At 42.2% G+C, this 15,066-nt stretch overlaps 1 protein-coding gene across 4 annotated transcripts in view; it reads left to right on the forward strand.

The window, feature by feature from the left end:
• Nucleotides 1-15,066, forward strand: part of LPIN1 (lipin 1) — a 91,433-nt gene that overhangs the window by 18,184 nt on the left and 58,183 nt on the right. For all 4 annotated transcript variants that reach the window (XM_082481855.1, XM_082481853.1, XM_082481852.1 and 1 more), the window contains one exon: nucleotides 9,291-9,347. In XM_082481855.1, coding sequence (XP_082337981.1) covers nucleotides 9,300-9,347 — 48 coding nt within the window. In that variant the 5' untranslated portion in view covers nucleotides 9,291-9,299. The remainder of the gene's footprint in view (nucleotides 1-9,290; nucleotides 9,348-15,066) is intronic.

A 15,066-nucleotide genomic window follows, 5' to 3' on the forward strand; every position in this document is an offset into this window, starting at 1 on the left:
GGAAAACAGGCCCGGTATAGGTAACAGAAATACCAGTTAGGATCCTCTGCTGACAGAGGTGGATCTCTGATGGTCTTGGCCATGTTGCTGGACTCTGATTTGCGGGGCAGGTCTTGAGACCTGTCTCTCCATATTGCTCTTAAGCTGCAAATCCAGAAAACAGAGAGTCCCAAAGTGTTCCTGAGGGCAGCCAGTTGTTGCTGCTGCTGCTTCACCACCAGCCTTGCAGCTATGGCATCTTCAGGAGTGTAAAATAAACACCTGTAGTCAATGTTAGGACCTGCTGCTCTATTCTGGGGTCAGCCAGCCCCATGTGGAGCATCCCTCGGTGATGTAAACTGCATTCTCTACAGCTGGGGATCTGTAAAGCATCACCCATAGCATTGCACTGCCTGAAGAAAAACTATATGACATTTAACAAAAGAGAGCGATAGATGCCAGGCCACTGAGCCTGGTTCAGGCAAAATACTGAGGCAGGAGAGGCAGGGAACCTCTACGAGTGAGATATTGTTACATGGTGGAAGGATTTCAAAGCCAATCCAATTATTTTCGTATTAATTAAAACCCAGTTAAGTCCAAGGGATTATTAACATGTTTTAAAATATTTCTAAAGACTTTAAAAGCTTTCTATATGAACAAATACTAAACTTCTGCTGCAGGATTAATACTCTCCTCCCCCACTGGATTCTGTGATGCTTCTGCCCAAGAATTAGACTAAAAAATTTCCTCTCATTCCGCACGTGCTGTTTACCTCCTACTCAGCAAAGGTGTAGCGTATTTTGATTGGTTTTTATGACTGCCTCCTCCTTCCTAGAAATTGTCCTGAACAGTGTGTAGTGTTAGGGAGAAAAACAAATCACGTGCAACAAAAGGCACACTTAGCTTTCCCCTCCTCCTTATTTTCTGACCTCCAGGAAAAAATCCAGTAGCGAACAGCTTCCAAAGTCTATTTATGAACTTGTGTTTACTTTTACATATACGTAGTCTCTATTACATGTGAGCCCTGTGTACTGACCCAAGGAACTCAGAACCTTTGTGAACACTAAGAAAATCAGTTTCGTAACAGTACTCTGAGGCTGATCCTGTTTTCTTTATTTTATATTTAAAAAAAAAGACACAGAGTGAGGTTGGCTGGGTTGTGCAGCAGAGCACAGAAAGCCTGCAATAGTGCCAGCCGCAGTGGAAGTTTCCGAACTTCCTGACCCGCCCCTCAGATGTAGGGTTGTTTTTCCTCTCCTGTTGTTTCCAAACCAGAAATATGATCTTGGGACACAAGTTCTGTCCTCTCCATATCACAGACATACCCATGTTCTATAAAATGACCTAAAATTACTCCTTAAAAGGCTGTAGCTAGCAAATTCCTTTAAAAAAAATCTATGAAGACTACATATAAGCCAATGATACATTTTTTTTTTCCCGTGGTTAATAATGTGCATGTGAGGCTTTAAGGTTTGGCTGTGTGAAAGGTTTGAAAGAATCACAGCAAACCTGTCTGTATTTTTTTTCCTAGATAGACAGAAAAAAGTGGAAAAAACCCCACGTATATTTTAATTCACTTGCACTTTAATGCAGGCTTGTTATCACTCTTTCAAACCTGTCAGGAAGCCATATCTCGAAACCTGATGAGCATATTACTCTGTTGGTACACTTGCTGACTCTGGACTGTAACTTACCCAGAAGTACTTAGATATCGGTACTCACTCAAAGCAACTTCAGTCCGTGGCAAAATTTAATCTGCTCTGAATAAATTGCATTCTGATGGAAGGCTAACCACAAATCAATGGGCAGGGGGATGGGCAGCATCACCTGCAGTCTGAAATAGCTATGATACCTACAGGGAAGGCCTCTGAGTAAAAATCTACAAGCAAACAAAACAAGTAAACAGAGAAAAAAAAAAGTCCAGCTGATCTTTAAAGGTTGGCCCCAGATATGACCATTACCTCCCACTTGCTGCTGTGACATTTATGACACGCTACAGAGGCAGCTGCATTAGACAAATGGACAAAGGGTTCAATTCACAACACAAAAGGCTCGTACAGCTTTTCAGCGTGCAGCAGTTTTGTGACTGTCATCTTCCTAACACCATCCCCACTCCTGAAACTCATGCCCAGATTTACACAGAAAACTAATGGGATCAAGGAAACGCTCAATTCTGAAAGCTCCCCACAAGCTTCTATACAGTATTTGTCGGTAATCTACGGCAAAGCACAGTAGCAAGTGAAAACACACAGAAACTGTGCCTGGTGTTATTTAAAGAGCAGGCCGCAGCACAGCAGTTATAGCAGATTTTATTCCTGAGCACTTCTGGGTGCCGCAGAGCCTGAGGATCCAGCGTGTGTCACAGACCCAATTTCTCAAGGCTGTAAACCAGCCCGCTCCAGGTTTAGCTCCGCTGCTGTACCTGTTTGACCAGAATATGTCTGAACTCAACCGAGAGCTTCTTAACAGCTCCTGACTTTTTTTGCTTGCTGAAGGTCCTCTGTGCACACAGCCAAGCACGTACCTGGTGTCTCAGAATGAGTACCAATGGGGCAGGCATCAGCTTGGTCTGTTCTCTACTTATCATGAAAACCCAAAAGTTCCTAGATTCTTCATGGGTGCAAACCCCACATTCTGCCAGATCTAGCTCTGAACTCCTCTGCCTCATACTTAACAGCAAAGGTCCAGACGACCCAAAGCTTGCCACAAGACTAAGCCCAACATGCAAGGGCACATGTGGTGCAGATACCACCGTCATGCAGCTCTACTCCCCGCCAGCTTTCTGCCCCTAACTGTGAGGAAGAGGCAGTTGTTTTAACCCTCCTCTGGTGAGAGGCGTGTATGGCCTTCCTCCAAGGTCCGGCGGAGAGCTGCAGCCAGCAGCCCCCATTCCCAGGCGTGAGCGTGAGGGTGCCCTGCAAAGGAGAGGGCTGGGAGGCCCCCCCCGGGTCGTGAAAGGCAGAGGCCACGAGGGAGGGTGTGATGATCGGGTGATGTGGAAACATCACCTCATGAAACACCTTTTGGTAGCCTGGGGTAGTTCCTAAGAGGAACATTCCCAAGTGCGGTGTTAACTGCAGTCATTAAAATATCTGCCAAAAGCAAGCAGCAGGCGTGGTGGTGGGGCCACCACCCCAGCCAATGGAGGAGGCGGTCAAACACGCTCCTCGAGCTGAATGGCGGAGATGAGGAAACAGCCTTTATCAGCAGTCAATAGATGTGTCATAAGATTTTAGATAAACAGTTGATAATTTTCACTGTGACTAAGCAGGGTTAAGAAATGGGAGGAGCTCAGCAGAAAGAATTCAGACCTGGCCTAAGGCACCTGGACGGGTATATTTCAGAGACCTGCACTGGAGTTTCATGTGCTAACCCAGTGCTGAGACGTACTAAACAAGGTGCCTGGCTAAATAATTTAACTCATAGGTAGTGCTCCTCCTTTGCTCAAACTCTCTTTTGAATGTGATTATCAAACCACCGCACCTGGGCTCTGCTGCAGATTGCAGCAGTCCAGCGGTTCCTCTTCTCCCACTGACACCTAGCAAGAAGATTGGAGCTCCAGGACAGAAATGCCATGGATGCTGGATTATTAAAAAGCATTCAGCATAGGTCTAGATTTTATAATAATTTAGGAACTTGAGGTTGCTTTGGATCTTCCCACCCTATACCTGTGCCTCTGTCTCCTTGTGATGCCTTGGGACATCCAAAATGTTTGAGCACAATGGCTCCTTTGACTTGAAAGCAATGATGCAGGCCAAGTTTGAGTGAGGTGATAAAGCAGAACTGGTTTCTTGTTGGGCCTCCTCCGCTTCATATGATAAAGCTTGATTATGGTTTTCATGTTGCAAAGTACTTAAACTGTGCTGTGCTGATCTCTGTGTGCTGTAGCCCTCCATGTGGCCTTCTAGAGACCAGCAGCTATATTTTGGTAGCCTTCATGGAGAAAGCAAATGTAGGCAGCAATTCTTTGGCATGGCGGGTTAAGATGTCAGGCCCTTTGACCAGGAACTCACTACTGCAGTTTCTGACAGAGCTCTCTGTAGTTATGCTTTTTTGACATTATTTACTGATGTCCCAAACTTCATCTAGCTACACCTCTCCACTAAAGCTTAATGTTGTCAGTCAAACCTGACTATTCTAGACACTAGGAAATGGTTTTCTTTCTTTAGGTCATTTACAAAGGTAATTTGGTCATATGCTGAATTTAGCATTGTCATCTTATCTTAAAAGAAGGCAGCCCTCCTTCTTCTTTGTTGCTTAAAAGATGGTCTTTACTTGCTGTAGGTGACCCTGCTCGGGCAGGGGGGTTGGACTAGATGATCTCCTGAGGTCCCTTCCACCCCTGACCATTCTATGGTCTGTAGTGGAGATAGCATCCCCTCATCAAAGGTACTGGCTCTGGGTCTCTGTGAAAGAACAGATTAGCTGCTCTGCACGAGGCACCCACACTACAGAGAAAATGTAAGTCACCTCTGGGCATCAGAGGTGGGTCTTATAATTGTTTTTTAAAATCACATGCTCCTCAAGGGAAGAAATAAGATGTTTCTATCTGGTATTAGCAGTAATGATGCACACATACAGTGTGTACTTAACTACATTAAGAGGCATGATTATTGTAGGAACCAGATTTAAATTACCTGAGTAATTCATAAATGAGTAACTTTGTTTACAACATCTATTGCATCAGTGTGATGAGCTAAGCATCAGTCAGGTGATGTCGTGAGACTGAGTCGGAAGTTTCAGACAGAAGAGCCTCTTAAATCACCCAGTCCATCCTTTGGCTACTCTGTCATGCTTCCCTGCAGCTCGTTTCTGCACTATTTTCTTAGATTCAAAACATTTTGTGTAACAGGGTTTTCGCCACCAGTTTCTGAATTTTTTCCACTGTAAGAATTCACTGCTAGGAAAGAGCTCCTGAAAATGCAGTCTCATCCTGCCATGTTACTTTATCCCAGAATAATAGAATACAAGGCTGGAACAGACTCGGAGATCATCCGGTCCATTTTTATGCCTACAGGCAAATCCAATGTAATTAAAACATTCTGACAAATGTGTGTTCAGCCTGCTCTGAAAGATCTCAGCCTCTTCCAGCAAGCCATATCAGAGCTTGCCTACTCCTGGTATTACGAAGTTCTCCTAATGCCTAAATGTTTCCTGTTGCATTTCATGGTCACTGCATCTCCATATCTCTCCCCAGGAGATGTGGATTACAGTTACCAGCTTTTCACTTTTTTTCCTTGCAATATATTTATATAAGAAATATTTTTCACTCTACTGAGAGTATGAGGTAGAGACTAATCTGTTCTCCTTCAGATATCATGCCATAATATCTGTTATCTCTGAATCTTCTCTTGTTTTACTCCATCTTCTACCAGCTATAAAAAAATCTCTTAATTCTTAAATGTTTCATATTTAGCTGGGAAAAGTACAGCTTAGCTTAGTGGTGCCAGGCTGGCCAAGATAGGGTCATAAAGCCTCTCTTTGGGGGCTAAAAGGCAAATTTTGCTTTGCAACACAAATTACAGTTTTCTTATGAATATTAATGAATTTACCCTGACATCTTAGGAGGATATTATTCCTGCTACACATCAGGAGAACTGAGCAATGGGGCTTGTGATATGTCCACACTCCTGGAAAGAAGAAAGCTCAGGTAGCTCCAGAGGAGATCTGCATCTCTTGGCTACACTGGTGCTAGTGAACCAAACAATGACAGTGCCCATCCTGTGGCTTTGATGCGACTGGGCGTGATCTAGTCACCTTCATGCTATTAAGTTCCTTCAACCCTCAAAACCAGTCGGCCCCATTCAGAACCCCGTTGGAAATGCTCTGTGCTCATTTCCAAGCTGGGAGCTGCTAGCTGGCCGGGGCTGCAGCTGTGCCAAGTGCTGTTCTTCTAGCACTGGGGCACAGACCAGAGTGTCCCAGAGCCTCCTCCTGTGCCTTGACTCTGTTTAGTTTTCTTGTACAGGAATAGCCCTTGTGTCCTATTTCACTAGCTTAAGTGCAAGGTCATCTTTTCTCTATGTTAGCTTTGCTCTCTAAGGTCAGCAGGGTGACTACAGAGACTGGCACGGCTGAAGAAAAGATTTGACGCGTTGTCTCGGCTTTAAAATAATTTTTACTCATGTCAGTTTGCATTTCCAAGCCTACCAAATAGGAACGACAGACAGCTGGTATATTACAGTTGCTCTAAACAATGGACAAAATATCATTCAATAAATACTAGATTTTTCCATTAATTACAGGACTCAATGAAAGCTCCTTGGGGTTGTTTTTCAGCTGCAAGCAGGAGCAGAGATTAGACAACTCTAAAGATCAAATACTTAACTGCAACATTAACTGTACTTTTAAACTGCTGGCAGGGATCCTGGAGAGTCGCGTGGTTGTTGCAGCAGTACACAAAGAATGTTTTACAGGACTGTCTCTGATCACTGTTTTTCAGAGGAACTGAATGCACAGGCAGCAGCACTATTGTACAATTACCAACTCTGTTGCAACACACTGTTGACTTTTCTGCTTAATGAAACGTACTGTTTTCCTGTCGCAGTTCCTATTATTGTGTTTCTGGTATTTATTTACTTAATCATGAATGTGATTTATCAGGAACTTTGTTTTTAAGAAGGAAAGAGAGAGGGAGAAAAAGAGGGAACAAAAGTGAGGGAAAGAAAGGAGAAAGAAACGTAAAGAAAAAGAAAGAGAGGGTCAGTCCAATACTTTCAGGAATATAGATATTTGAAAAGAAATCTACTCATATGAGCTGTTTTCTAGCTGGATGGGTTCCAGAAAAGACTGTAAAGGCTGAGAAAGAGGAAGAAGGGATGAATTAATACAGAAAATACTTCATCCACTCTGCCAACACGTCCCTGACGTCTGGAGTAAGAAGGTGGCACCTCCTAGTGTACTGCCTGCCTTTGCAGTCGCTCCTTCAGCCCACCCCAAAGCAGGTATTCTGGACCCAGCTGTGTGCACAGCTGGCAGATTGGTACCCTAACTGCTTCTTGTTTTGCACAGCCCATTTCCTTAGGGAAACCCAGAGGCTATAGCTAAACTGTGGGGCGGGCATTTTCCAGGGAATGAACCCAGTTGTTCCCCAAACCCTGCATCCAGCCAGCACGTCTGGGTTTCCCTCTTACATGGTCAAGGCAGGGACAAGGCCGGCACCTCTCCTTGCGAGGTGCAAGTGCTCATAGAATTCAAAAAGTGACAAAGGCTAAAAATACACACAGAGACCCAAACTTTGACTGCATAAAATGGGATGAAACTTGCTGTATATATAGAACACATATACTGTATGTATTGTATATTCCCCAGAAATACCAACATCAAGTATATAAACACTTGCAGTGAATTTGATATGATATTTCATGTTCTAAATACTTAATATTATCCCTGAGCAGTGAACTGCTACCACATATTCAAGCCACCATCTTGGTCACCAAAGCAGCAAGATGCATCTTAAACCCAAACAGGCACAGACAACAGGAAATGTAATTATATTAAACCCAGCATTTGCATAAAACACCTATATTTCAATTCATAATTTAGCCTGCAAGAGTATTTCTGTTCATTTAATTATTGGTGCAATAATGCCAGTATTTTTGTTCTGCTTCTGATAATAGAAAGAAAGGATAGACTCATTAAAACAATGGGCCAAATGGAAAAAGATCTGTTTCTAATTCTGATGCTAGGCTTCCTTTGTAACATGGAGTAAGTCATTTAATCAGGGTGTATCTCAGTTTCTTCATTTGGAAAATGGAATTAATAATATCTCCTGGCTCATAAGGTTGTTGAGAGGCTTGGTAAATTGTGTTTGAATAGTGTGGTGCAATCCCTAATGGAATGCTCAAGTGCAAGGTGTTATTGTGAACAGAGAAGGGCTATGTGCCAGACCTCTACTGTCTTCTCCTGACGGTGCCACCCCAAACTTACTTTTCATGTCACCCACATGACATGTTATTCTAATTACACATATAACAGTGTGTGAGTGAGTGTAATGAACATTAATGCAACCCTTAAGAACTGCACCTACCAGAACTGGGTGATTTTTTTTCTGTTATGCCTGTTTTTCTGTTTCTCATTCCTCCTTATCTGTTGTTTGACTAGCTGTATTTAAATGAGAGAGAGTTCAGAAAAGGGATCATTCTACGCCTTTTCTATTTGCTCAGTAAGATTGCACAGAGTATACTGGGTGTCATATAATTTGAGAATGATATAGAATGAGTTTGTTTTTTTTCTGGTGAACATTTGTGCTTGAAACATCTTGAGATTTGAATATGAGGGAACATGAATGTTTTTGGAACACACACTGCCAGCAAACCTGGCCATATTTGAATGTTAATGTTCCCTATGCACCAAAGGGAAAACCTTTCAAATGATTTGTTCATATCATCGTATTTGTCAATCCTGTAGAATTAGTCCTTTCAGTGTGAAATTTCACTATGGAATAAAAAAATAGCATAAAACGCAGTACAGAATTTCTCTTCAATAACTTTTCCTTTTATTTTAAACATTAATCCCACCATCTCCAGCAATGCTGGAAGGTTACCCTTTTTACTAGGTATTAATTTATTTCATGTGTCTTGCAACTGTGGCTTCTTGGAAAATGAAGTAATCTTCCACTCCTACTTCTGCGTGTTCAGAAAGAGGTTGTCACAGTCATTGTGTGTCACCTCAGCTTTGGGGCTCTGACTCTGAAAGCACAGCCGCTCTGCTGAGGCTCCTGTGCCGCCTGTCAGGAGGGGACTACTCAGGGAATAAAGTCCTGGCTCTGCTAAGCAGCCACTGAACTCCAGGTTGCTTCAAATGGGCTGAAATGTGTTCTTCTTGTCCTACAGAATTCCTTTTCCTGTCCTACTGGGTATTAGACGTCTTCCTGTACCATCAGCAGATCTAGGGATGCCGCCATATGAAAATATCTTTTCCCTAGGCAGCAGGGTGGGATTACAGCTCTGCCTCTGTCCTTTGCGTTGGGCAAAAGAATAAACAGAGCTTGTTGTGGTCCACGCTTCTTCAGAGCTCACAGGGATCCCCTGCTTCCAAGCTCTCTCTGGCAGAAGATAGAGATCTTACTAGCAGAGGATTAAATCCTTCTGCAAAAGCCCTGAAAACTGAGATGATGGAAAGAGGGAATTGAGAACTTCTTTCAGTATAGATATAAAGTGAGGATGACACAAGGGCAACGTGGCTTCTAAAGGAATCACAGGAGAGGTATTCATTAGAGCAGTTGGGTTTCAAGGACCATAATCGACACATTAACTTCTGTGCTTAGTTAATTAACTGTATTTTTCCTCATTATTCTTTGTTTCTTTCAGATTCCATTGATGAAAGATCCTGGTTGGATTCGAAACGTCTGGACTCGCAATCTAAACGTAGGAATTTCATTGTTTGTTTGCTTTTTAACTCCAGTGCCTTAGGGCACGCCTAACTTGAAGCCTGGGAAAACGGGATAAAGCAGTGGTTAACTACTGTCCACCTTCTGGTACCCAGCACAGCATGTCCAAGTGTCACCCTTTGGACATTGTGTTACTATATGTCCACTGTGATATTATTATTGCTGTGAAAGGTTGGGTGGCTCTGTGAAACTCCCAGCCCTCACATTTGGCCAAGACTAGTAGGATAAGCATGGAAACAGCACAAAAATTCAGAAATTTTTGGCACTTGACCTGGGCAATAGGAACAGAATCAGCAAAGCTGTGACAAACGCAAGATGTGAGGCATGTCCCAAGCTAGGGGAAACTTGCCCAGACGCCCTTGCTGCTAAAGGCAGAAAGAACATCTGAGGTGCTGAGGTGAGGTGGTGGTCTTGGGACTCATCCATGAAATTGGACAAAAGAGCCATTCAGGAGAAGTATTGAGAGAGGGAGAAGGGCACTTCCCACCCTGGCCATAAAGCTGCTGCTGGTGAAAAACTGGTGAAGGAGTAAAAAGACACAGATCCAGGAAACAACCTGGTGATTTCCTAAGTGACTCTGGACTGTACTCCTCAGCAGTGACCTACTCTTACAGTGATGGTGGGGCAGAATATTTAGAGGGTGACGTGTCTGACATCACAGGTAGGACCACAGCAGCACCAAGCAATGCCACGTCGACACATCTGCTTAGCTGAACTATTGGTGTCACCGTACAGCTCTGCGTAGGTTTCACAGGAGATGTATTAGCCTGGGTGGAGTATAATGTTAGCATAGCTATACTGCTATCTCACGTAAATCCTACACAGGTGTTTCCATACAACCTACACAGTGCAGTGTAGGATATACTCTATGGTTTATGGACGTACCCTCATGATCCAGGAGTCTATGGCAACTTGCATGTAGCTCCTCAGCGGTGCTAGCTGGTTGGTAGAGCCTGCTGGCTCTTCAGTTTGGGTCTGGCAGACGTAGGGCAAGATATCCATGAAGGTATGCCAGCTTTTACAAACTGAAGATCTAACCTTTACGGTGAGTTTGATATTAGCAATGTCATGTAAACAGGACAGGTGGATAAGTCAAATGGGCAGTCTGAAATGAGGGTGAGGTTGGTTGCTGTTGGCAGGGGCTGGTTTTGGACTTCCAATTCCAGTAGCTGAGCTATGCAGACAGAAAGGTACCTGGGAATTCAAAATGCCAGTAAAATAAACAGGGAAGGAACTCTAATTTGCGAAGGACAGCATAAAATCTGAAAATTAAAGACATTTAAAGCAATACTACAGATGTGATCTTTCCTTTCCAAACTTTGGGAAAACTCAGATCTGCACTCAGGTGAGATTCTGAACAAGAACATCTCCTGGGTAACCAAAACATGTTACGTGAACTTGGACTGTAGCTTTGAAAGAACTGAGGGTAATGCATTCTTGCAGTAAGATTATACTTTAAGAAGAATCAGTTTATGTTTTATTTAGGCAAAATGTTGAATTCATTTTTATATATCATTATTACGCTGTTTGTCCTGTATTTCCCATAATGTAGAAAGACAAGAAGAAGAGGAGGAGGAAGAATTTGTAATGCGGATGTGCTATATTTAAAATGTGCTACACAGAAGGGAGACCATGGAAAATTAGCAAACCACTAATGATAAAAGAATCCCAAAGATGTTGCAGGCAAAACCATGTTCGCACTAAGCTGTGCCTATGTCTCTTCAGACACATCAGCAGTATGAAACAGAAAGTGAGAAAACCCTATCAAACTGAATCTGCCACAGGAAGCAGAATTACACAGGATAAATTACATCTGACCTGGACAAGGAAGATGAGCAATGAGCATGGTGCCTACCCCATGCAAGCAACATGCAAAACACGCAGGGTGAACGAGCCGGGCTGCCACCCAGGGCTGCCGGGGAGGGGCATCTGATATCAGCAGGATGACTGCACAGGGAGGCTTTTTTGTTTGTGCCCAAATTGCAGTGTGGGGGTGGGCATGGAGAAAAACAGGGTGTCTGAAGAGTTCAGATCAGAAGCAGACATGTACCTTCACATGACTCTGAGCTACGTGTGGGTATGATTTGATTTTTTTTTTTATTCTGTTAAATAGAATTGTTTTCTGTATTTTCTGACCAGGCCTTTGTCTCTTCTTGTACTATGGCAGAGCTTGATGCAAAGCACTATCTGCTTGCCTGTTCCTAGTCTTGCTTTTTAAAAACAAAATCCCACCTGCTTGAAACAATGAGCAAGACCCTTCTCTTGTGTAATACTGAGTTCACTGGCTTGTATGGGATTATGTCTATTTGTGTGAGCTGAGCATCAGGCCTGATACTTTTCAGACTCTAAACTCACTGGCATGGGAATTCTTTTTGCACATGATATGCTGAACACAATATTGCTGACGTGCGAATAACAGTAAAACAAGCTCATGTGGCTTTTGTGGGCAGAAGCTGCTAGGTTTGAAAGACTGTTTATGGTACATAGATTTGTCTGCAGTAGATAAACTGTATGGTAAATTGTAATGAGAGTAGCAGGAATGAGGCAAAGTCTCTGATGAATTTTCAGATTTGCATAATGGAATATGTAAAGCATACAGACCACCAGGACAAAGGCTTTCTACCCCGGAACATGCTAGATCTAATGGAATGGATTCCACTAATTTCACTGAAGTAAATGATTTCCATAGACTTATGCAAAATGCTTGTTTTAAGAAACACCTCTGCCAAATTAATAAAACAGGGATAAATGATTTTCACAGTGTGCTAATCCCTGAATGCAGCCATTTTCTCAAAATAACTCTGAAACAGGTTTTGTTTTTTTTTTTAATATAAAGTTCTTGTATGTACATGCAAATGCTTGTAAGCTTTTTTCAAATAGTGAACAGAAATACATGGACACAGAGTTGACCCTCATTGGCTTTTATGTAAGGGCAGGATCTAGAGAATGATATGTAGAGCAGGCAGAGTTGATTACACATTCATTTACAGTATTTTAACACTGGGTTAACTGGAATTGTTTCAACTTTCTCAGTTCAACATTGAATTAGATGTCCTTATAATGGATCATTGCCTCCTGAGACCCATTCAAATACCCCATACTTTCTGGCCAGATTACATAGCCATAATAACCCCCTTTTAAGACAGGTGTTTCGCTTGCAAAAACTTTTGTGCAGTTTATACTTCAAGAGTCTTTTATATTTCAGAGTCTTTGTTCAAATATTAATGTTTGGATACAGAAAATTTCCATTGGAGTAAAATTCTAAGTTTTGCTCAGCTTTCAACACAACAGCAAAAATCAGAAAAAGGAAATGCTTCCTTTCAATCCACAGACTGTAGTTCCTCCATTAAATACCTCATTTGCCAAATCCACATTGGCTGATATACTCTTTGTCACAGCAAAGTTAAGTTTACTTTTCCAAATAATTATTTTTAGACAGATGGAGATGAAACGCTGGTTAATTGCAGTTCTAAAATAACATCCATTGCTATGTTCAGGGATTGCAGTGCTATAACATTTCCGGAGAGACTACACTCTTTTCAACACCAAGAATATTTTGACGGAATATTTTGATTTACTACCGAGTTATGAGGGACACTTCTCCTACTCAGAAATTTGAACATGAAACTGGAATAAAACAAAGTACTATTTTCATGATTTTGCAAAGCTGATAGCATCTATTAACTATATTAGCACTCCAGATGTAGAAATCGTAAAAAATGAAGCCAATTCCTCTGATAATGTCACATAGCCAAGTGTGTCCTTACAGAAGATGTAAAGAAAGATAGCAGGTACAAAACTGAAATAAATGACAATGTTCCTGCTTTAACGTACCTGAGTTAGAGATACCAGTGAGAGTTTTATACAAGTCCTCAGCCTAAACCAGGAGAGTCAACTGCTTAGATAAGAGAAAGACTGCAGTAAACCGCCTTATTTACTGATTAATTGCCCAGTCTTGATGCAAGTATTTAAAGAGAATTTATTTTCCTGTGACTGCGTGTGCAGGGTTTACTTCTGTGCCTCAACTTGTTTCTAGGATTTCAACACCATCTTGATCATTAACTTTCTCAGTAACAATATAGTTCAGAGAACAAATCAGCCCACAACAGTAGGACTGTCAGCTCTCACAGCAAGCAAGACTGAAAAGATCATTTGCTTAAGCCGAATATATTTTTAAACATTTTCATTGTTCCATACAGCTCAAATTTTGCCTAAAGAAATTGTTGTCACAAGTATTCAAAGGATGACTGTATTGCAGATCCAGAACAAGCACAGTCCTTGGCATAAACCGTAATCACTAAAATCCCCAAGAATGGAATTGCAAAGAAAATGCCTCTAAGACAGGTTATCCCAAAACAATGTCTCACTTCCACCCCTGGATCACCTGATACTGAGTCTAGAGGTTAAAGATCAGAGAGATCTGAAATCCATGTTGCCAGATGAAGGTGTCCTCCCAGCTTAGCACACGAGAGGGAATGAGAAGACAGTGCGGAAAGACCTGAGGGCCAAAGCTCTTGAACAGACTTGCACCCTTGCGCCTGCCTGGCTGTTACAGGAAGCTCTGGGGAGGGAAAGCAGGCACCCTTCAGCTGGAGGTGCAGGATCCACACCTGCTGCCCAGGCTGAATTGGGAAAAGTGGAAAAGTGCCCTTTTAAACGATATGCATAGATGTTTTTAAAAAAATGCCCTAACCTGGTTACATTCTACGACTTCAAATATTCAAGAAAGCTGAGTCTTAGTGAGAGACAAAAAAAAACAAAAGCAAAAAACAGTATCAAGGGGTTGGATTATCTCTCCTTTTTTCATCAAAATTTTCACAAAATTATTAAGGTAGGGCTGAAGAGCAGAACTTTTGGTCAAAGCTTGCAGAGGCCTCCCCCATTAGTTCGCTGGTGTGGGAGAAAGCAGGCAGGGTCTGCCTCTCCTCCTGGCAGCCTGCTCACAATCCTCCATCTGCTTCTTTCTTGAGGGGAGATTAAAATCCTTTTCATCCAGTTTATATGACAGTATGATTTAATGACAGTACCTGAGATAGTGCAGAATTTTCTGACTTCAAAGCCAAGTAAACCTGCTTCTTGTAACTACAAGCAAGGGACAGGGTGCCCCTTCATTCACCAGGAGCCACACACTGGCTGTGTGTTTCTCACCTGTCACAGTGCGAAACACCAAATATCATTGCTTTTATTATAAAACTGATTTTAGACACTTTGCTCTCTCAGTAGAGTTACAGAATGAACTTCGAGCTGAGCTCCATTTGCACTTAATGCTTAGCCTACCATAAGAAAAAGCTTCCTACAAAATATCTCTTTATCTTCCTATTATCTTAAGTTGGCTATAGCTGTTATGTCTTTGCTGGCTACAAGAGAGGGACTAGTTTGCATAGTAAGGAGGGAACAATACAGTGAACTAATCAAGATGTACTACTTTACAACCCCCGAGCAATAACTTTCAGAACCTGTTTGCAAGGATAATTCAATATTGGTAGACAGTCTGATGTACGAACTGCAGACATGAGGCTGAGAAGAAAGCAACAACCTTCTCAACAGGAGTTGGTTTGCGAATATCTTTCCTTCTTCAGGACTGAGACTGGTATTTTAGGTTGTAAGACTTGCAGCAATAGTAAAAAAAAGATTATACCCTGGGAAGTAGAGCAGCTTTGTTTGAAGTTTTCAAAGTGTGTTTTGTACTATTTTGT

Source organism: Vanellus vanellus (assembly GCF_965231255.1).
Source record: "Vanellus vanellus genome assembly, chromosome: 3".
Classification (NCBI taxonomy): domain Eukaryota; kingdom Metazoa; phylum Chordata; class Aves; order Charadriiformes; family Charadriidae; genus Vanellus; species Vanellus vanellus.